The 24416-nt window shown below is 46.3% G+C and overlaps 1 protein-coding gene across 1 annotated transcript in view; it reads left to right on the top strand.

The window, feature by feature from the left end:
- The first annotated feature begins 648 nt into the window (after positions 1–648).
- The window catches only part of LOC106571163 (glutamate receptor ionotropic, kainate 2), a 171613-nt gene continuing 147845 nt past the window's right edge, over positions 649–24416 (top strand). The window contains exon 1 of the mRNA XM_045695592.1: positions 649–1624. Within this exon, the coding sequence (XP_045551548.1) occupies positions 1504–1624 (121 nt within the window). The 5' untranslated portion in view covers positions 649–1503. The remainder of the gene's footprint in view (positions 1625–24416) is intronic.

Here is a 24416-nt window from a genome sequence, read left to right as displayed (position 1 = left end):
TTATTGATTGGATTCTGAAGCCTAGATGGAAATTATGTTTTGATCTTAGAGTGCATTGTTCATATGATATAAAGCCCAACGTTCAGAAAATTGCCACTCATTCCTTGAAAGGATGTAGTTACACTAACAGCGAACAATCATCATATTGTCACGTCTCTGAATGGTTCTAAACTGACAATTTAAAACCAATTCAAAGACTAGCATCTCTTACTCAATTCATGGTGTACCCGCATGGCTTGTCCTACATAGGCCTACAACCAAATGTCTGAAAAAGTGAAGGGGACACATATTACAACATTCTGGTTGATTTAGCCTAATGAGGCGCTTGTTTTCCGTAGAGCACCAACTTACTGCCTTAAGCTTGTTACAGAGAATGCAGCCTGGGTCACTGCGTCGCTGTCCATGGTGCTGAAATTCGCAGAGGGGCAGTGATTGGTGCTGAAATAAATGACCAGCGTGTTTCTAAGCTATTCAACTGCACTTTTCTGCAAACATCGATGCTTGTGTTTTCAGACCGTTTTCAGACCATCGTGTTTATTATTGAATACCATCACTTTCAATAACAGAAGACAATATATAGCAAAGAAGAAAAAATAAATCGACCTCTAGAATGAATGGTGGCCCAATTCATTTTTTACATCATCCTTTGGATGAATGGGTAAGCTGTTGTGGAGCAGCATAATCCACCACGAACGTCTTCCACAGTCACACCATTACGCCCGAATCATAGTTCACAGATGATGAGACGCTATAGTCTGGCGTCCTATTACATAGCGACACTGGTTATGACCTAGAGAGAACAGTCTTGGTCTGTGTGGATAAGCTACTTGCGCAGAGCGATGTAAAAACGCTCACAAGCGTTACATAATCAAAACGGGTGGGTGGATGGCATTAGCCGAGGAACTAATAGCGTTGTAAAAGAGCAGTTAATTTGGGATGCAGATAAGGATATGTGGCACACTGTTGTCGGCAGAACCTGTGACATATTCTCTCGCTCTCTCGCTCTCTGCCTCTCACCCTTCCATTCCCCCTCTTCTGTAGGCTATTTCTCTGGCGCGCGCTCACACTAACCTTGGCTCGACGTCAGAGGCTGTGCAGCAGTGCAGTATAATGGGAGAGTAGGCAACATAAAGTGCCTCATAGGCTGCTATTGCGATTCAGCTCTGCTTGGCGCTCTCCGCTGCTCCCCTACCAACGCTCTTCACGTGTGGGTATCCGGCTGCCCGTGTCTCACCTCCGCTAGGCACCGGCCCATGTATGGGCCCCCCACCGGTTTGTAACGCCCGTCATGGATGTCCCGCCGTCTCTTGAACCGGAGGATCGTTTCTTGGCGCAGTGAAGTAGGGAATCATGCCGGGACTGCTAATGGATTTAGGGGAAGCGCGAGTGACCATGCCGTGATCCTGCGCGTGGGCTGCCATCACCCTGCCGAAAGACCGTAGACCGAATTCCGGGCGAATCAAAAGCGTACGGGGGATCACCACTGTGCATTTTGCAAACAACATGAAGATTACCTCCCCGCTGATAACTAGTCTCGTTTTCAGGTTCAACCTCAGACTGCTGCTCCCGCTTCTGATGCTGTTTCTGGGATACTCTCGCGGGATGCCGCACGTTTTAAGATATGGTAAGATACTTGTTCTTTGTAGTGGAGAAGAAAGGAGAAATGATCCGTTCACCTCTCATTGTTGTAGCCTTTAATGGTTCAGAGATTGGCCCTGTTTGTGCTTCATGGCTACGTTGTTTTGACCTTTTGGCAGTGGCACACTGTTGCCCCTTTCTTCACAAACATGGTGATTCGGATCCCAAATATTCATTCTAAGCAAAATGAGACACATGACAGATTCGAATTTACATTTAAATCACAGACTTTTACCCAGAATATTGGAATTGCCTATTGCACGACCCTCGTGGTCAAACAAACAACATATTCACTGGATGGCGTGTATTATGGCCAAATTCACTGAGAACCGGCGAGCGTGATCGTTGGTGGAATAATACAAGGTGAATGGTTGGGTTTCCTTAGTTTGCTGTGTCATATGTGAACCTATTTCATCCAAATAGTCCACATCTATATGCAACAGCTTGCGGCATAGTGCTACAAATAAAACACACGTTAGCCAATATATATGACCAGAACTCTTGCTGGATATGGTGTCAGTCACTCGACAGCGAACGGTTTCCTTTAGAGAGAGGTAGCCTAATCCTTCTATTGGTCACATCAATTAAACTATAGGATAAATCAACACAGCAACTAGGCTACCAAAAAGCTCCCTATTCATTGTTCCTTTGGGGGTCCCTTAAAAATAATTGTTGCTTTACTTTCAGTAACGGCTATTTTGTAGGATGTGTAGGCCTATGACATGAGCTCGTTTTAAAATTACCATCAAAGCAATAATGAGCATTCGTGGTTATAAGGGAGTCTAGTAATCAGTCTGTGTAGGAGTACAATCTCCCAACTAGCAGTACAGGCCTAGAACACACAGGGGGCTTCGGTACCTCTATGACCTTTTAAACGGCTGACACCCCAACATGTCTTCCTCAGTAAATGTAAGAGAGTCGGGGTTCAATCAATCACTTACAAGGCCAATCAATAGGGCTACAAGGGGCGGTAGTTTTTGACCCATTCAAATAACCAGTTATGATTGAGAAGGTTGCCTAGTATATTTTAGTAAGGTATAGCATAAGCCTACATAGCCAATGTCTTGTCAGTCATTGTTTGAAAAGTCGCGAGACCGTTCGTGAGTGATGACGACGGGCCGTTCCTCAAAGCGGATGTCATCTATTGTTGACAAACATAATGCCCCCGGAGGCTTCTGTTTAAAAGTCAGCCCGCGTCCGCACGAGCCGCAACTATGGCAAAGGGATGTGGTTGTGTTACTGCTACTCGCGGCTGCTTGCTACAGACTTCTCCTGCATGTCCTCGCCGCTTACCGATTTCCCCTCTTGCACGCTGTTTGACAGGGATGTTGTGGCTGCAGGCAGCGCACGCAGGTTCTTGCATCAATCGCAAGGAGAGAGATACGACGCAGGGGATTCATGCCCATCTCCTGAGATCTCTTGCTCAGGGCTAAACAGCGTGCTCGCTGGGATTTCGGCACTGCAGCGTGAGACCGACGCGTCATTGTCGCTATGCCAAGATGCATATTATGCCGCTTGAATTGCTAGATACAGCGAGCTACAAGTGGGAACGCTCAGTTCAGCACCATGGACAGTGACTCGCTTCAAACGCGCGCGGGACCTGTTGCTATTTCAACCGCTCGTTCATAATTTTAGGGCAACAACCAAATAGTTAATCATGTCAAACCGTTTCTTATTTCCCTTTAGACTATTTCCATAAAATACACTGCATGGCCAAATGTATGTGGACACCAGCTCGTCGGACATCTCATTCAAAAATGATGGGCATTAATATGGAGTTGGTCCCACCTTTGCTGCTATAAAAGTGTCCACTCTTCTGGGAAGGCTTTCCACTAGATGTTGGAACATTGCTGTGGGGACTTGCTTCCATTCAGCCACAAGAGCATTAGTGAGGTCGGGCACTGATGTTGGGAGATTAGGCCTGGCTCACAGTCTGCATTCCAATTCATCACAAAGGTGTTCGATGGGGTTGAGGTCTGTGCAGGTCAGTTCTTCCGCATCGCTCTTCACAAACCATTTCTGTATGGACCTCACTTTGTGCACGGGGGCATTGTCATGCTGAAAGAGGAAAGGGCCTTCCCCAAACTGTTGCCACAAAGCTGGAAGCACAGAATCGTCAAGAATGTAATGCTGTAGCATTAAGATTTCCCGTCACTGGAACTAAGGGGTCTAGCCCGAGCCATGACAAACAGCCCCAGACCATTATTCCTCCTCCACCAAACTTTAAGGTTGATACAATGCATTCGGGCAGGTAGCGTTCTCCTGGCATCTGCCAAACCCAGGTTTGTCTGTCGGACTGCCAGATGGTTCAGTGTGATTCATCACCCCAGAGAACGTGTTTCCACTGCTCCAGAGTCCAATGGCGGCGAACTTTACACCACTCCAGCTGACGCTTGGCATTGCGCTTGGTGATCTTAAACTTGTGTTCGGCTGCTCGGCCATGGAAACCCATTTCTTGAAGCTCCCAACAAACAGTTCTTGTGCTGACGTTGCTTCCAGAGGCAGTTTGGAACTCGGTAATGAGTGTTGCAACCGAGGACAGATGATTTTTTTCGCACTACTCGCTTCAAGACTCGGCGGACCCGTTCTGTGAGCTTGTGTAACCTACCACTGCACTGCTGAGTCCTTTGTATTGGTGTAGACTTGACGGACCAGAAGGGACTCATTCCCTCACAAACCAAAAGGAGAAACCAATATTTTCTGTGGTAGGCACAACCGACTTGGCACCTCTACAAACAATAATGGGCCCTTGTGTGCCTTTCCTAATCATATCCAATCAATTTAATTTACCACAGGTGGACTCCAGGTGGACTACAATAAAGTTGTAGAAACATCTCAAGGATGATCAATGGAAACAGGATGGACCTGAGCTCAATTTTGGGTCTCATAGCAAACAGTTGAAGTCAGAAGTTAGCATACACCTTAGCCAAATACATTTATCTCAGTTTTTCACAATTCCTGACATTTAAACCTATGAAAAATTCCCAGTCTTAGGTCAGTTAGGATCACCACTTTATTTTAAGAATGTAAAACGTCAGAATAATAGTAGAGAGAATGATTTATTTCAGCTTTTTTTTTCTTTCATCACATTCCCAGTGGGTCAGAAGTTTACATACACTCAATTAGTATTTGGTAGCATTGCCTAGAAATTGTTTAACATGGGTCAAACGTTTCGGGTAGCCTTCCACAAGCTTCCCACAATAAGTTCAATGAATTCCTCCTGACAGAGCTGGTGTAACGAGTCAGGTTTGTAGGCCTCCTTGCTCGCACACGCTTTTTTAGTTCTGCCCACAAATTTTCTATGGGATTGTGGTCAGGGCTTTGTGATGGCGACTCCAATACCTTGACTTTGTTGTCCTTAAGCCATTTTGCCACAACTTTGGAAGTATGCTTGGGGTCATTGTCCATTTGCAAGACCAATTTGCAACCAAGCTTCAACTTCCTGACTGATATCTTAAGATGCTGCTTCAATATATCCACAACATTTTTCTTCCTCACGATGCCATCTATTTTGTGAAGTGCACCAGTCCCTCTTGCAGCAAAGCACCCCCACAACATGATGCTGCCACCCCCGTGCTTCACGGTTGGGATGGTGTTCTTCGGCTTGCAAGCCCTCCCCTTTTTCCTCCAAACGTAACGATGGTCATTATGGCCAAACAGTTCTATTTTTGTTTCATCAGACCAGAGGACATTTCTCCAAAATGTACGATCTTTGTCCCCATGTGCAGTTGCAAACCATAGTCTGGCTTTTTGATGGCGGTTTTGGAGCAGTGGCTTCTTCCTTGCTGAGCGGCCTTTCAGGTTATCTTGATATAGGACTCGTTTTACTGTGGATATAGATACTTTTGCACCTGTTTCCTCCAGCATCTTCACAAGGTCTTTTGCTGTTGTTCTGGGATTGATTTGCACTTTTCGCACCAAAGTACATTCATCTCTAGGAGACAGAACAGGTCTCCTTCCTGAGCGGTATGATGGCTGCATGGTCCCATTGTGTTTATACTTGTGTAGTATTGTTTGTACAGATGAACGTGGTACCTTCAGGCATTTGGAAATTGCTCTCAAAGATGAACCAGACTTGTGGAGGTGTACAGTTTTTTTCTGAGGTCTTGGCTGATTTCTTTTTATTTTCCCATGATGTCAAGCAAAGAGGCACTGAGTTTGAAGGTAGGCCTTGAAATATATCCACAGGTCCACCTCCAATTGACTCAAATTATGTAAATTAGCCTATCATAAGTTTCTGAAGCCATGACATCATTTTCTGGAATTTTCTAAGCTGTTTAAAGGCGCAGTCAACTTAGTGTATATAAACTTCTGACCCACTGGAATTGTGATACAGTGAATTATAAGTGAAATAATCTGTCTGTAAACAATTGTTGGAAAATTACTTGTGCCGTGCACAAAGTAGATGTCCTGACCGTCTTGCCAAAACTATAGTTTGTTGACAAGAAATTAGTGGAGTGGTTGAAAAACAAGTTTTAATGACTCCAACCTAATTGTATGTACATTTCCGACTTCAACTGTAGTTTTATATTTATGACATTTTAATTTCCGTATTTATAACTGTTGATTTAGCCTACTTATCCCCTTTTTTTGTTGCCCATGCTGTGTTAGAGTTCAATACGAATGGCTCTGCTGTTAGAGTGCAATATGGGGCCTTCCGAGTGGCACAGTGATCTAATGCGCTGCATCGCAGTTCTAGAGGCGTCACTACAGACCCGGTTCGACCGGGAGACCCATGAGGCGGCGCGCAATTCGCCCAGCGTTACTGAGTACTGCCCCATTATATAGGACCTTCCACCCCCACCTGGGATATGGATGCCTGATGAAGACCTAAGGGTTGAAACGTTGTTGTAAATAAATATCACCTGGAAGCATGAGCATCAGTGTGCAGCGTTTTCCTTTCTGTTTTCCATGAGTTTGCCTACAACTCCAGCACCTGCAGAAAGTACCTGGATGTGCGTAAGTTCAACAGCTTTTGCCATTATTTGGCTCCTACTCTATTTCATGTGTCTATGCAGCACTTCCTGTCTGGCTATCATCCTGGTGCACTCTGGGTACAGAGAGGTCAGTTCCCCTGGGGTGCTGTGTCCTGCTACTGCCCCTATACAAACTTGTGCACGCACGCACACATGCACGCATGCACACATACACACACACGCACACGCACGCACGCACACGCAAGCACACACACGCACACACACACAATTTATATCTCTCTCTCTCTCTTTCACACACATACACAATACCCCCCACACACACACTCTTACACACTCTTACACACACACACACACACACAGCCCCCCCTGCCCTCTGCCCCCCATCCTCACAGGCACTGACCAGACCCATGTAACACCAGCACTCTGACTGTCGAGGTCAAAGCCTTTTCACTGAAGAACACAAAGACCAATTCAACTCTGTGTATTACCACTCCCTTTACCAAGTGGAGTGACACGTGCAGTAAGTCCTAGCTAGCTGATCTGGCCCTCAGCTGTTGTTCCATAGAAGCCCACACAGCTCCGAGGACATCTGCATTTAGAACTGCACTATTGGGTGGATAAGGGCTGAGAGGACTGAGAAGTTTCCATGTAGTGTCACTGTCATCAAGTTGTGGTTGCAATGGCTTAGTGGGTTAGGCGGATGGGTCTGGAAACACAATGGTGTGGGTTTGATTCCTGCATGGGTCACATCACATGTACATATACAGTACCAGTCAAAAGATTGGACACACCTACTTATTCAAGGGTTTTTCTTTATTTTTACTATTTTCTACATTGTAGAATAATAGTGAAGACATCAAAACTATTTTATTTCACCTTTATTTAACCAGGTAGGCAAGTTGAGAACAAGTTCTCATTTACAATTGCGACCTGGCCAAGATAAAGCAAAGCAGTTCGACACATACAACAATACAGAGTTACACATAGAGTAAAACAAACATACAGTCAATAATACAGTAGAAAAATAAGTCTATATACAATGTGAGCAAATGAGGTGAGATAAAGGAGGTAAAGGCAAAAAAGGCCATGGTGGCAAAGTAAATACAATATAGCAAGTAAAACACTGGAATGGTAGATTTGTAGTGGAAGAAAGTGCAAAGTAGAAATAGAAATAATGGGGTGCAAAGGAGCAAAATAAATAAATAAATACAGTAGGGGAAGAGGAAGTTGTTTGGGCTAAATTATAGATGGGCTATGTACAGGTGCAGTGATCTGTGAGCTGCTCTGACAGCTGGTGCTTAACCTCTATGGGCTAGGTGGGACGCAAGCGTCCCACCCGTGGTGCACTCCATCAACAGCAGGTGCATTTCAAGAGCGGCAAATTTGAATCCAAATAAATGTCAAAATTCAAATTTTTCAAACATACAACTATTTTACACCCTTTGAAAGATAAACATCTCCTTAATCTAACCACGTTTTACGATTTCAAAAAGGTTTTACGGCGAAAGCATAAATTTAGAGTATGTTAGGACAGTACATTTACAAGAGTTGTGTGTAATGTTTTGTCAATTCAAAGACAGGGTCACCAAAACCATAAAACCAGCTAAAATGATGCACTAACCTTTTACAATCTCCATCAGATGACACTCCTAGGACATTATGTTAGACAATGCATGCATTTTTAGTTCTATCAAGTTCATATTTATATCCAAAAACAGCATTTTACTATGGCATTGATGTTGAGGAAATCGTTTCCCTCCAATAACCGGCAGTCAAGTCAGCACCAAAAATTAAATAATTAAAATTAGAAAACATTGGTAAAATATTATATTGTCATTTAAAGAATTATAGATTTACATCTCTTGAACGCAATCAACTTGCCAGATTTAAAAATAACCTTACTGGGAAATCACACTTTGCAATAATCTGAGCACTGCGCCCAGAAAAATACGCGTTGCGATACAGACTAGCCGTTATGTTGGGGAGATCTAAAATCGAAAATACTATGTAAATAATCCATTACCTTTGATTCTCTTCATCAGATGTCACTTCCAGGTATCACAGGTCCATAACGAATGTAGTTTTGTTCAAAAAAGCTCATAATTTATGTCCAAAAATCTCCGTCTTGTTAGCACATGATCTAAGCCCGCCGGACTTCACTTCATGAACGAGGGGAAAAAATATATTTACGTTCGTTCAAACATGTCAAACGTTGTATAGCATAAATCATTAGGGCCTTTTTAACCAGAACATGAATAATATTCAAGGTGGACGAATGCATTCTCTTTTATAACGTATTGGAACGAGGGTACCCAACATGAACTCGCGCGCCAGGTGTCTAATGGGCCATCATCGTTCCATGGCTCTTGTTCGGTCAGATCTCCCTCCAGAAGACTCAAAACACTTTGTAAAGGCTGGTGACATCTAGTGGAAGCAATAGGAAGTGCCAAAATATTCCTCAGCCCCTGTGTTTTTCAATGGCATAGGTTTAAAGGTAATACAACACATCAGGTATCCACTTCCTGTCAGAAAATGTCTCAGGGTTTTGCCTGCCAAATGAGTTCTGTTATACTCACAGACACCATTCAAACAGTTTTAGAAACTTTAGGGTGTTTTCTATCCATATATAATAAGTATATGCATATTCTAGTTACTGGGTAGGATTAGTAACCAGATTAAATCGGGTACATTTTTTTTATCCAGCCGTGCAAATACTGCCCCCTAGCCCTAACAGGTTAAAGCTAGTGAGGGAGATAAGTGTTTCCAGCTTCAGAGATTTTTGTAGTTCGTTCCAGTCATTGGCAGCGGAGAACTGGAAGGAGAGACAGCCAAAGGAGGAATTGGCTTTGGGGGTGACCAGAGAGATATATCTGCTGGAGCGCGTGCTACAGGTGGGTGCTGCTATGGTGACCAGTGAGCTGAGATAAGGGGGGACTTTACCTAGCAGGGTCTTGTAGATGACCTGGAGCCAGTGGGTTTGGCGACGAGTATGAAGCGAGGGCCAGCCAACGAGAGCGTACATGTCGCAGTGGTGGGTAGTATATGGGGCTTTGGTGACAAAATGGATGGCACTGTGATAGACTGCATCCAATTTATTGAGTAGGGTATTGGAGGCTATTTTGTAAATGACATCGCCGAAGTCGAGGATCGGTAGGATGGTCAGGTTTACGAGGGTATGTTTGGCAGCATGAGTGAAGGATGCTTTGTTGCGAAATAGGAAGCCAATTCTAGATTTAACTTTGGATTGGAGATGTTTGATGTGAGTCTGGAAGGAGAGCTTACAGTCTAACCAGACACCTAGGTATTTGTAGTTGTCCACATATTCTAAGTAAGAACCGTCCAGAGTGGTGATGCTGGACGGACGGGCAGGTGTGGGCAGCGATCGAGCAGCCAACAAGTGCTCAGCATATGTGGGAACTCCTTTAAGATTGTTGGAAAAGCATTCCAGGTGAAGCTGGTTGAGAGATTGCCAAGCGTGTGCAAACCTATAATGAAAGCAAAGGGTGGCTACTTTGAAGAATCAAATATATTTGGATTTGTTTAACACTTTTTTGTTTATTACATGATACCATATGTGTTATTTCACAGTTTCGATGTCTTCACTATTATTCTACAATGTAGAAAATAGAAAAAATTATGAAAAACTGTTGAATGAGTAGATGTAGCCAAACTTTTGACTGGTACTGTATATGTCACTGTTATGCTGATAGTTCTGCATGTTTCTGTGGATTAAAGCATGCTTTATGAATCCCACGTGTGCCACTTAAACAGAATATATATATATATATATATCAACGTTTGACAGTTTTGTTTGTTGCTTTGCATAATGATGTATGCTAAATCCAGCAGCTAAATGGCCATATTTAAATAGTGGCAATTTAGCTCCTTCATTATATAGTACGGTTGTTTGCTTGAATGACAAGTAGATTCTGTTGTTCAGAGATTATGTTGTTCCGTTGGTTCTGAAGCTAAGTGAGCATCAACCAGCTCTACTTTTACAGCTACTTCCCTACCCACAGTAGAAAAAGTATATGCCCCCTTTTTAATTTTCTCATCTTTTGCATATTTTTGGTACTGAATGTTCTTCAACCAACATGTAATATTGCATAACGAACCTGATATTAGATAAAGGGAACCTGAGAGAACAAATAACACAACAATTACATACTTGTTTAATTTTTTCTTAAACAAAAGTGTGAAAAGGTAATTGCCCCCTTACGCTCAATAACTTGTTGTGCCACCTATAATTGCAATGACTACAACCAAACGCTTCCGGTAATTGTTGATCCGTCTCTCACGTCGCTGTGGAGGAATTCTGGCCCACTCTTCCATACACAACTGTTTAACTCAGCAACATTTGTGGGTTTTAACTCAGCAAGTCCTCCCACAACATCTCAATTGGGATTAGGTCTGTCCAAAACTTAAAATGTGTTGCTTTTTAGCTATTTTCATGAAGACTTGATTGTGTGTTTTGGATCATTGTCTTGCTGCATGACCCAGCTGCGTTTCAGCTTCAGCTCACAGATGGATGACCTGACATTCTCCTGTAGAATTCTCTGATACAGAGCAGAATTCATGGTTCCTTCTAATACGACAAGTCATCCCAGTCCTGAGGCAGGAAAGCATCCCCAAACCATCACACCATCACACCACCACCACCATGCTTGACCGTTGGTATAAGGTTCTTACTGTGGAATGCAGTGTTTGGTTTTTGCCAGGTATAATGGGACCCATGTCGTCCAAACAGTTATACATCTGTCCATAGAACATTCTTCCAAGAGGCTTTGATGATCATCCAGCTGCTTCCAGGTACTTTTTGACAAACTTGTGTCAATGTTTTGGACGAGATGGGTCCCATTTTGTCTGTCAATTATGGAATTTTGGAATAGCCTAGTTAAAGTCCAGGCCTAATCCCAATTGAAATGTTGTGTCAGGACTTGAAATGAGCAGTTCATGCTTGAAAACCCATACATTTCGCTGAGTTAAAGCAGTTCTGCATGCAAGAGTGGGCCAAAATCTCTCCACAGCGATGTGAGAGACAACTACAGGAAGCTTTTGGTTGGAGTCATTGTAGCTAAAGGTGACACAACCAGTTATTGAGTGTAAGGGAGCAATTCCTTTTTCACACAGGGGAATTGTGTGTTGCATAACTTTGTTAATTAATGAAAGAAATAAAATAAGTATCCTTTTTTTTGTAATTTGTAAACTCAGGTTCCCTTTATCTAATATGAGGTTTTGGTTGAAGATCTGATACATTCAGTAGCAAAAATATGCTAAAATAGAGAAAATCAGAAAGGGGGAAAATCATTTTTCATGGCATGAGATGTTATGGGAATTGCTTTTGCATGCTGTTAGTCATATTGGTACAATTGGTTTAGATCACACACACACACGCACACGCACGCACACACACACACACACGCACACACACACACACACACACACACACACACACACACACACACACACACACACACACACACACACACACACACACACACACACACACACACACACACATGTATGTTAGGCATTACCATAATAAGAGTTTGGTCATGCTATCGACGCATGACTCACAATTACATTCCGTTAACCATTTGGCACCTTCTCTAAAGTCTTGATCAGAGTTTTACAGGCGGTCACGTTTTCTATCCATCTCATCTCTCAACATAGAGCATCTATGGAAAAACGTGATCGCAATGACATTGAGCGAGTGCAGTAATCTCTATTATCAGGAAAAGTGGATAGGCTTCTGTCGAGCTGGAGAGTGATGCTATTTTACTATGATCTGTACCATCATCTCACTTCCGTACCCAAAGCACATCCCCAGGAGCTTGACAATGGCTGGAAGCAATGTTTACCCTGTGAAACCTCGTGTAGTTTTCAAGGCTTTGCTTTGTTGATAAGCAGCCCCCAAACTCATTTTGACTGTTACATTTCCTTTGCTTTATTTTCATTTAAGCTAGGTCTAACATATGATATTGTCTTTTGGAGTCTTTTTAGCTCACACAGCACAGAGTCTCATTTTAGTTTAATTTAGTTTTCATTTCAGTTTCATTTGATTTGAGCCCTTTTCTGGTATTTTAGGAGGGAAAAGTCATTTTCTGTAGAGAGTTGAGTTATCCATTTTATTGTTTTGAGAATATTTAATACATTTTCTTTCCCCTCTGTTCATTTTCACTTTGGGAAATTACAGGGGGGGAATTTAGGGATTTGATAGTTAATTGACTTTATTTGCTTTTGCGCCGCCAGTCTGAATTATACAGCTGCTCGTTGGAGTTTAGTTTGGGATTGCAGGAATTATGGATATTACCCCGTGTCGCGGCACACTGCCAGCACCTTCACAGCAAAATACATTTAAATAAGCACAAAGCTGCTTAAAATATTCATGTCACTCCGCACTGTGCGCACCCGCACTAGCAGCTCACTCGCTTATAGAAATGTGAAACTATCTCCTCACTCCTCTCGCAAATCATTTCCACGGTTTAAAAATACCCCGGCTGAGGCTTTCAAGAACAAAGAGGGGGATCTACATTGCATTAAAATGCGGCTCCACACGTCAGGGTTTTGAAGCTAAGAGAACGAGATTTCTCTCACCGTATTTTATGGGCCTGTGTCTTTGAAGGAGCCCTTGGTTTGTGTGTGTGTGTGTGTGTGTGTGTGTGTGTGTGTGTGTGTGTGTGTGTGTGTGTGTGTGTGTGTGTGTGTGTGTGTGTGTGTGTGTGTGTGTGTGTGTGTGTGTGTGTGTGTGTGTGTGTGTGTGTGTGTGTGTGTGTGTGTGTGTGGTCATGCATCAAATAAAAAAAGTGGGGCCTTTTCTACAAAAAGTAATTCAAGTCGGCACTCTCCCTATACTGCCATTTTGAAATGGGAAATATCTGTGAGCTGTGAAATTAGAAACATACAAGGGCATCTTTTAGTGCTCAGGGTTTTGTTTGTTTGAATGTCAATTAGGTAGAGTTGCATTGCTAAAGCATTAAGATGAAGTAACTTCTGGTTAGTTGTTAGGTCACAGAAATGTACAGGAAGGGCACACAGTTGCAAACCGGTTTCACTAAACATCTAAGGGGAGGACTACAGTCTGGTCTGGAGATGGAGAGGACTACAGTCTGGTCTGGAGATGGAGAGGACTACAGTCTGGTCTGGAGATGGAGAGGACTACAGTCTGGTCTGGAGATGGGGAGGACTACAGTCTGGTCTGGAGATGGAGAGGACTACAGTCTGGTCTGGAGATGGAGAGGACTACAGTCTGGTCTGGAGATGGGGAGGACTACAGTCTGGTCTGGAGATGGAGAGGACTACAGTCTGGTCTGGAGATGGAGAGGACTACAGTCTGGTCTGGAGATGGAGAGGACTACAGTCTGGTCTGGAGATGGAGAGGACTACAGTCTGGTCTGGAGATGGAGAGGACTACAGTCTGGTCTGGAGATGGAGAGGACTACAGTCTGGTTTGGAGATGGGGAGGACTACAGTCTGGTCTGGAGATGGAGAGGACTACAGTCTGGTCTGGAGATGGAGAGGACTACAGTCTGGTCTGGAGATGGAGAGGACTACAGTCTGGTCTGGAGATGGAGAGGACTACAGTCTGGTCTGGAGATGGAGAGGACTACAGTCTGGTCTGGAGATGGGGAGGACTACAGTCTGGTCTGGAGATGGGGAGGACTACAGTCTGGTCTGGAGATGGAGAGGACTACAGTCTGGTCTGGAGATGGAGAGGACTACAGTCTGGTCTGGAGATGGAGAGGACTACAGTCTGGTCTGGAGATGGAGAGGACTACAGTCTGGTCTGGAGATGGAGAGGACTACAGTCTGGTCTGGAGATGGAGAGGACTACAGTCTGGTCTGGAGATGGAGAGGACTACAGTCTGGTCTGGAGATGGAGAGGACTACAGTCTGGTCTGGAGATGGAGAGGACTACAGTCTGGTCTGGAGATGGAGAGGACTACAGTCTGGTCTGGAGATGGAGAGGACTACAGTCTGGTCTGGAGATGGGGAGGACTACAGTCTGGTCTGGAGATGGGGAGGACTACAGTCTGGTCTGGAGATGGGGACTGGGATGCACTTAAATGTGCATCGGAGTCCAGGTAGTTCCAGTTATTGGAATCTATGTAGTCCATCACTGTTTTAGTCAGTTTTTTCCGGTCCAGAATAACTAGAAAATAATGATAGTGACAGTCATCTAGGGATACTGTACTGACAGTCATCTAGGGATACTGTACTGACAGTCATCTAGGGATACCCTTGAAAATGATCCAACAGAAAAATATACTTTTTCAACTCACGGTGTAGTATGGTTGCTCCATTGCGGTTATATCATCCGCGGACATGATGTCCCATCTCTCTTTGTCACTGTCACTCAGTGGGCTCCCTGTAGTTTACTGGGTCAGAAGTCATGTGTCCCTGGAGAGGACCCGTAAAGCTGCCGGTGTGGCTCTGTGTGGCTCAGAGTGCACTGAAGGTCAGGAATGGTGAAGGCACACAAGGGAACATTTTTCTCAATATCTCTCTCTCCACCCTCCTCCTCCTCCTCCTCTTCTAGGGCACGAGAGAGAAGCTTTTTGATTTTTGATGCTCTTTAATTGAGATGTCCTCACAAACCAAAACATTGTTTACACACAACCATCATGAAACCTGTGTAGCGCAACAGAAGAGAGACAGAGACACAGACAGACAGAGAGGAGTGTGTCTGTGTGTGTGTGGAGCATTATTTAGTGTGTGTGTGTGTGTGTGTGTGTGTGTGTGTGTGTGTGTGTGTGTGTGTGTGTGTGTGTGTGTGTGTGTGTGTGTGTGTGTGTGTGTGTGTGTGTGTGTGTGTGTGTGCGCGCAAGAGTACGTGTGTGACAGACTATGAATAATTATGGGAATTCATAATAACATGAAAACAGTCATGTGAGTTAGGGACCTCTCACTGTTTACCTCCTGCTCAGCCCTGTTTTTAAGCCGGCCTGTTTTAACACCATCGCCATAGAGATAGCAAATCAGACAGAGTATATTCAACCCTGTTAGATCTGCTCATACATTATAGATCAGGTTAACACATTGACTTCTTGATAGTGTAATCTAAGTACACAGATCGATGTACTCTCCTGCAAGTGTTTGTTTGACAGTGTCACATCATATTCACAGTGGTGTATAGTACTTGTCAGAGCTCACACCGTGCTATACAGTGTGTGTGGGCGGAAAGTGTGTGTGTGTGTGTAACAAGTTCTCACAGTGTAACGGATTGGCAGTCGTGGTGAAGGAATGAGGCACAGGAAGCAGCGAGCACAGGGTAGTGGCGTATTTAATGTACACTCACTCATTAAACAAAATACTCCCAAACACAGGGGAGAAAATACACACGGCGTAAAATACCGCCGACACGAACATGAGCCGTCACAATAGAAATAATCCCGCACAACACTGAAGCGGACCAGCTAACATAAATAGCCCCGCTAATTAACCTCTTACATCTAGACGTTCCGGAGGTCAAACTGACCGAGACCCCCAGCCGCTCCATAAACGCCCTCCAGACCCTGGATGTGAACTGGGAACCTCGATCAGAGACAATGTCCTCCGGCACCCCGTAGTGCCGGAAGACGTGGGTAAATAGGGCCTCCGCAGTTTGCAGGGCCGTAGGGAGACCGGGCAATGGGAGGAGACGGCAGGGCTTAGAGAACCGATCCACAACCACCAGAATCGCAGTGTTCCCCTGAGAGGGGGGAAGATCTGTCAAGAAATCTATAGACAGGTGCGACCATGGCCGTTGTGGAACGGGGAGGGGCTGTAACTTCCCTCTCGGTAGATGCCTAGGAGCATTACTCTGAGCGCACACCGAACACGAAGAGACATAGGACCTCACGTCCTTAGCCAAGCACCTCACGTCCTTAGCCACCAGTACTTCCCCCTGAGACTCCGCACTGTCCTCGCCACACCAGGATGACCCGCAGTAGGTAGCGTGTGCGCCCATCGAATCAAACGATCACGAACACCGAGCGGCACAAACATGCGACCCACGGGAACCTGCGCAGGCGCAGGTTCCAACACTAATGCCCGCTCGATGTCCGCGTCCACCTCCCATACCACCGGTGCCACCAGCCTAGACGCTGGAATGATGGGAGTTGGATCGATGGGCCGGTCCTCCATGTCATAGAGACGGGACAGCGCGTCGGCTCTAGTGTTAAGGGAACCCGGTCTATAGGAGATAGTGAACCTAAACCGGGCGAAGAACATGGCCCACCTTGCCTGACGCGGATTCAGTCTCCTCGCTGCCCGGATGTACTCCAGCTTTCGGTGGTCGGTCCAGATGAGAAAGGGGTGTTTAGCCCCCTCAAGCCAGTGCCGCCACACCCTCAAATCTTTTACCACCGCTAGCAACTCCCTGTCCCCCACATCATAGTTACGCTCCGCCGAACTGAGCTTCTTCGAAAAGAAAGCGCAGGGGCGGAGTTTCGATGGCGTACCCGAGCGCTGTGATAGCACGGCACCCACCCCAGCCTCGGATGCGTCCACCTCCACTATGAATGCTAGAGACGGGTCCGGGTGTGCCAACACGGGTGCGTCGGTGAACAGGGTCTTCAACTTCTTGAAGGCTCCGTCCGCCTCCGTCGACTATCGCAAACGCACCGGCCCCCCCTTCAGCAGTGAGGTAATGGGAGCCGCTACCTGGCCAAAACCCCGGATAAACCTCCGGTAGTAATTGGCAAAGCCTAAGAACCGCTGCACTTCCTTCACCGTGGTTGGAGTCGGCCAATTACGCACGGCCTTAACGCGGTCACACTCCATCACACTCCATCATGGAAATGCGATAACCCAGAAAGGAAACAGCTCATTTGGAAAACACACATTTCTCAGCCTTAACGTATAGGTCATGCTCCAGCAGTCTACCAAGCACCTTGCGCACCAGGGACACATGCGCGGAGCGGGTGGCGGAATATATCAGAATGTCATCGATATAGACAATCACGCCCTGCCCGTGCAGGTCCCTGAGAATCTCGTCAACAAAGGATTGAAAGACAGCTGGAGCATTTTTCAACCCATACGGCATGACGAGGTACTCATAATGGCCCGATGTGGTACTAAAGGCGGTTTTCCACTCGTCTCCCTTCCTGACACGCACCAGGTTATACGCGCTCCTGAGATCCAGTTTCGTGAAGAACTTTGCTCCGTAAAATGATTCCACCGCCATAGCGATGAGAGGTAGTGGGTAACTAAACCCCACCGTGATAGCGTTTAGACCTCTGTAATCAATGCACGGACGCAGACCTCCTTCCTTTTTCTTCACAAAAAAGAAACTCGAGGAGGCGGGTGAGATGGAGGGCCGAATGTACCCCTGTCCCAGGGATTCAGTGACATATGTCTCCATAGCCGCTGTCTCCTCCTGTGACAAGGGGTACACGTGACTCCTGGGAAGCGCAGCGTTAACCTGGAGGTCTATCGCACAATCCCCCTGTCGATGGGGTGGTAATTTAGTCGCCCTCTTTTTACAGAAGGCGATCGCCAAATCGGCGTACTCAGGGGGAATGCGCACGGGGGACACCTGGTCTGGACTCTCCACCGACGTGGCACCTATGGAAACTCCTAGACACCTCCCTGAACACTCCTCTGACCACCCCTGGAGAACCCCCTGTTTCCACGAAATACGGGGATTGTGACCAGCCAGCCAGGGGACCCCAGCACCAGGGGAAAAATTTAGAAAACAAAACAGGTAAGAACACTTGACCAACAGGGGGTTCTGGGTGAATCTGGTGCTGACTCACCTGGGGTGACCGAGAAGTGTTCTGCCTGCCCTCTCGACTCCCAGACTGGCTCCTCCAGCACCGGTCGGCCGTGTGTCCTCTCCGACCACAGCTGGTGCAGGAGGAGCCAGCTCCTCCGGTGCCCCTTGGCACGGCCCCCCCTACCTCCATAGGGGTAGGGGCGGGGTTGCACGGAGGTGGAACGGGCAGGACCCTCTCCGAACGCCCGCGGGCAGCCAGCAGATTGTCCAAACGAATGGACATGTCGATGAGCTCGTCCAGGGATAGAGCGGCATCTCGACAGGCCAGCTCCCTGCGGACGTCCGCCCGGAGACTGCATCTATAGTGGTCTATGAGGGCCCTGTCGTTCCACCCCGCCCCAGCAGCCAAGGTCATGAACTCCAACACGAAGTCCAGAGCGCTCCTCGTCTCCTGCCTGAGGTGGAACAGCCGTTCACCCGCCGCTCTTCCTTCCGGAGGGTGGTCGAACACGGCCCGAAAGCGGCGGGTGAACTCTGGATTATGGTCCCTCGCCGAGTCTGGGCCATTCCAGACCGCATTAGCCCACTCCAGAGCTCGGCCCGTCAGGCAGGAAACGAGGGCACTCACGCTCTCCTCTCCTGAGGGAGCAGGTCTGACGGTGGCCAGGTACAGCTCGAGCTGGAGCAGAAATCCCTGGCACCCAGCCGCCGCCCCATCATACTCCCTCGGGAGCGCCAAACGAAGCGCGCCTGAGCCAGACGTAGTGGGAGGAGGAGGTGGCTGCATCGGAGGAGCCGGAGGTGGAGAGAGGAGACCACTTCTCTCCCATCGGTCCATCCTCTCCATCATCTGGTCCATCGCGGATCCTATGCGGTGGAGGACCGTAGTGTGGTGGAGGACGCGTTCCTCCATCGAGGGGACAGGGGTGGCCGCTGCTCCTGCTGATTCCATGCCTTTTCGTGGTGCGGGATTCTGTAACGGATTGGCAGTCGTGGTGAAGGAATGAGGCACAGGAAGCAGCGAGCACAGGGTAGTGGCGTATTTAATGTACACTCACTCATTAAACAAAATACTCCCACACACAGGGGAGAAAATACACACGGCGTAAAATAGCGCCGACACGAACATGAGCCGTCACAATAGAAATAATCCCGCACAACACGGAAGCGGACCAGCTAACATAAATAGCCCCGCTAATTAACCTCTTACATCTAGACGTTCCGCTAGCGGAACACCTGCTCCAATATCCAATGATGGGCGTGGCGCGAAATACAAACTCCTCTAAAATCCGAAAACTTCCATTTTTCAAACATATGACTATTTTACAGCATTTTAAAGACAAGACTCTCGTTAATCTAACCACACTGTCCGATTTCAAAAAGGCTTTACAGCGAAAGCAAAACATTAGATTATGTCAGCAGAGTACCCAGCCAGAAATAATCAGACACCCATTTTTCAAGCTAGCATATAATGTCACAAAAACAAAACCACAGCTAAATGCAGCACTAACCTTTGATGATCTTCATCAGATGACAGGACATTATGTTATACAATGCATGCATGTTTTGTTCAATCAAGTTCTTAACCAAACTAAACACAGGTGCACAAAACCAAAAGGAAGGGAAAACCAAAAAAGGGAATCAGTGGCAGCTAATAGGCCGGTGACGACGACCGCCGAGCGCCACCCGAGCAGGAGGGGGCGCCACCGTCGGTGGGAATCGTGACACACAGTCTCCGTTTGTCCATAAACATCAAATTTAGAAGGTTAAGGCATTCATTCTGAATGGTTAAGGTTAGGATAGGGTTCAATCAAAAACAACTCCACGGTGTAGTTTAGGCATTCGTTCTGAATGGTTAAAGTTGCTCTATGCAGAAATCTCTCCACCATTTCCTGGTTGCTAAAATTAGAATAGTTCACCTAATTTCAGTTTATATGTGACAAAAACAAGCAAGTACAGTGTACAGAATGATTGTACAATCTAAACCACTGTGAAATATACTGCTAAAAAAATAAACACTTAAACAACACATCCTAGATCTGAATGAAAGAAATAATCTTATTAAATACTTTTTTCTTTACATAGTTGAATGTGCTGACAACAAAATCACACAAAAAGAATCAATGGAAATCCAATTTATCAACTCATGGAGGTATGGATTTGGAGTCACACTCAAAATTAAAGTGGAAAACCAAACTACAGGCTGTTCCAACTTTGATGTAATGTCCTTAAAACAAGTCAAAATGAGGCTCAGTAGTGTGTGTGGCCTCCACGTGCCTGTATGACCTCCCTACAACGCCTGGGCATGCTCCTGATGAGGTGGCGGATGGTCTCCTGAGGGATCTCCTCCCAGACCTGGACTAAAGCATCCGCCAACACCTGGACAGTCTGTGGTGCAACGTGGCGTTGGTGGATGGAGCGAGACATAATGTCCCAGATGTGCTCAATTGGATTCAGGTCTGGGGAACGGGCGGGCCAGTCCATAGCATCAATGCCTTCCTCTTGCAGGAACTGCTGACACACTCCAGCCACATGAGGTCTAGCATTGTCTTGCATTAGGAGGAACCCAGGGCCAACTGCACCAGCATATGGTCTCACAAGGGGTCTGAGGATCTCATCTCAGTACCTAATGGCAGTCAGGCTACCTCTGGCGAGCACATGGAGGGCTGTGCGGCCCCCCAAAGAAATGCCACCCCACACCATGACTGACCCACCGCCAAACCGGTCATGCTGGAGGATTTTGCAGGCAGCAGAACGTTCTCCATGGCGTCTCCAGACTCTGTCACGTCTGTCACGTGCTCAGTGTGAACCTGCTTTCATCTGTGAAGAGCACAGGGCACCAGTGGCGAATTTGCCAATTTTGGTGTTCTCTGGCAAATGCCAAACGTCCTGCACGGTGTTGGGCTGTAAGCACAACCCCCACCTGTGGACGTCGGGCCCTCATACCACCCTCATGGAGTCTGTTTCTGACCGTTTGAGCAGACACATGCACATTTGTGGCCTGCTGGAGGTCATTTTGCAGGGCTCTGGCAATGCTTCTCCTGCTCCTCCTTGCACAAAAGCGGAGGTAGCGGTCCTGCTGCTGGGTTGTTGCCCTCCTACGGCCTCCTCCACGTCTCCTGATGTACTGGCCTGTCTCCTGGTAGCGCCTCCATCCTCTGGACACTACGCTGACAGACACAGCAAACCTTCTTGCCACAGCTCGCATTGATGTGCCATCCTGGATGAGCAGCACTACCTGAGCCACTTGTGTGGGTTGTAGACTCCGTCTCATGCTACCACTAGAGTGAAAGCACCGCCAGCATTCAAAAGTGACCAAAACATCAGCCAGGAAGCATAGGAACTGAGAAGTGGTCTGTGGTCCCCACCTGCAGAACCACTCCTGTATTGGGGGTGTCTTGCTAATTGCCTATAATTTCCACCTGTTGTCTATTCCATTTGCACAACAGCATGTGAAATTTATTGTCAATCAGTGTTGCTTCCTAAGTGGACAGTTTGATTTCACAGAAGTGTGATTGACTTGGAGTTACATTGTGTTGTTTAAGTGTTCCCTTTATTTTTTTGAGCAGTGTATATTTTCCATAAGCAAAAATATTTTATTTTCAGTTGTTTGAAGTTGCTGTATAAAGAATGGGATCCATTGAAATAGCGCACATAGAATCGATCTACCGCTTCTTAGACTTGCTTTCAATGAGAATGACAGATCTATAACTCACATTTCTATGTGAATTTGGTTGGGTCACCCAAAAAGTGACATATTGCAGCGTTAAGGGTTAAGTCGAAAAAATCTAAGATGACTGCCCAGCACTGGGATTGAACACGCAACCCTCAGAGGTAGAGCTTGCAGCCTACACCCATCCACCATCCACCTCGACATCCACAATGCCCTAACAAAACCCAAGTCTACTTGATGGTAACAGCTCTCACCGTTGCCCATAGTGGCCGGTTTTGAAGTCATCACCCGACCTTCCTGCTTACCCGGATTGATTTCAGAATGAAACCACAAAGGAATAGAGGGTGAATAAGATACTATTCTCCTGCTTAAGTTCAAGGTCAGAATGAGCATAGAGAGAAAAGTGCATAAAAAGGAATTTACGTTCCATTTACACACGCTTAACTCGGGTCAGAATTCCCCTCTTGGCATTTAGTCATGACATGAGCAATGGGTATGTTTCTGTACTTAGACCTACTGTATACCTACTTAAAAGATAGTATAGGATGTGCATACACACACACACACACACACACACACACACACACACACACACACACACACACACACACACACACACACACACACACACACACACACACACACACACACACACACACACACACACACACACACATGCACACACTAGGATTCACTAGGAAGATATGCTGTATTGGGGAGTCTCCCTTCAAAATGGGTCCTTTCACTGAAATCAATCAGCTAGTAATGCTATCGTTCAGTGTCCTAAGAAGCTATGCTAAATGTATGAGTCTTTGAGTCTTTGTGTCAATGGGCCTACTTCTGAGAGAGGAAGGGAGAAGGAGCACACTAGGAACTGGGAACCACCGAAGAACAAACACCATCAGTACCTTTCAGAGTTATGTAGGATTATGACATAACCAGTCTAGTATTGCATATTTCTATGCTGGATATTTATATTGTTTGGCTAATGTAACAAATCATCCTTCCACTCTAGTATTATATATCTCTATGCTGTGTCGTTTAGGGTGGCAGGTAGCCTAGCGGACAAGAGCATTGGCCCACAAACTGAAAGGTTGTTGGTTTGAATACCAAAGGTGACTTAACCCTAATTTGCTCCAGGGGTGCCATAGTACTATTGCTGACCCTGTTAAACAACACATTTCAATGTACCTATCTGGTGTGTGACAATTTAAAAAACACAACAGAGACTACATAGCCACTCAAGTATCTCTATGATATTTGGTTAATGTAACAGAGTGTCCTGGCTGACTGACTGGTTAAATGTCCCATGTGAACCTCTGTTACTCCGCTGGATGGTTGACTATCAAGTCAAAGTGACAGGTCCTCCCGTGTGTGTGTGTGTGTGTGGTGTGTCGGAGGGTGTGTGTGTGTGTGTGTGTGTGTGTGTCGGAGGGGATGTGTGTGTGTCCCTGCCAAGGCAACCTGCAGTCCACCTCCAGGTAACATTTCCCCATAACATTCCCCATAGCTACAGACCATAATAGAGAAAGGCCTATGTAGTCCACAGCCCACAGTTGCTGAGTAATTGAGAGGCACCCATCACCATCATTCTGTACCGTTGGACTTCACAAAATGTATCAACAAACACGTCTTTCTGCACGGCGAGTCGCTAAATGGGACACAAACTCACATTAGGACTGATTCCCTGTGATTCCCTATGATTACCTGTGATTCCTGTGATTCCCTGTGATTCCCTGTGATTGCTATATTATTGCTGACTCCAGTTCAGCTTGTAGTGTCCTCATATACCAGTCTGGCCTCACAAACCTTATTTAAGATGTCTTTGGTTCCTCCTGTGTGAATTGCTTACAGTATCGACACTTGTTGATTTGATAGACACACACACACACACACACACACACACACACACACACACACACACACACACACACACACACACACACACACACACACACACAATACACAGATGCACACACAAACGTGCCCATGTGCGCACACACACACACACACACACACACACACACACACACACACACACACACAGTGACAGTATTTAGTTTTACAGTTAGTTAGTTGTTGTGTACAACAGTGTTCTGATGTGAGACGGATGAACCAGGGCCAAAAGCAGACATTTTCTTCTGCTGGAATGAAGGGAGGGAGAGGGAGGGAGAGAGAGGGAGAGACAGGGAGAGAGAGAGGGAGGGAGAGAGAGACAGAGAGAGAGGGAGAGAGAGACAGGGAGAGAGAGACAGGAAGAGAGAGACAGGGAGAGAGAGGGAGAGAGAGGGAGAGGGAGAGGGAGGGAGAGAGAGAGAGGGAGAGAGAGGGAGAGGGAGAGAGAGGGAGAGGGAGAGAGAGACAGGGAGAGAGAGGGAGAGGGAGAGAGAGGGAGAGAGAGGGGGAGAGAGAGAGAGAGAGAGAGAGAGAGAGGGAGAGACAGGGAGAGAGAGACAGTGAGAGAGAGAGA

The sequence above is a fragment of the Salmo salar genome, chromosome ssa15 (assembly GCF_905237065.1).
Source record: "Salmo salar chromosome ssa15, Ssal_v3.1, whole genome shotgun sequence".
Lineage (NCBI taxonomy): Eukaryota > Metazoa > Chordata > Actinopteri > Salmoniformes > Salmonidae > Salmo > Salmo salar.
This window is presented reverse-complemented; position numbering and strand designations above follow the sequence as displayed.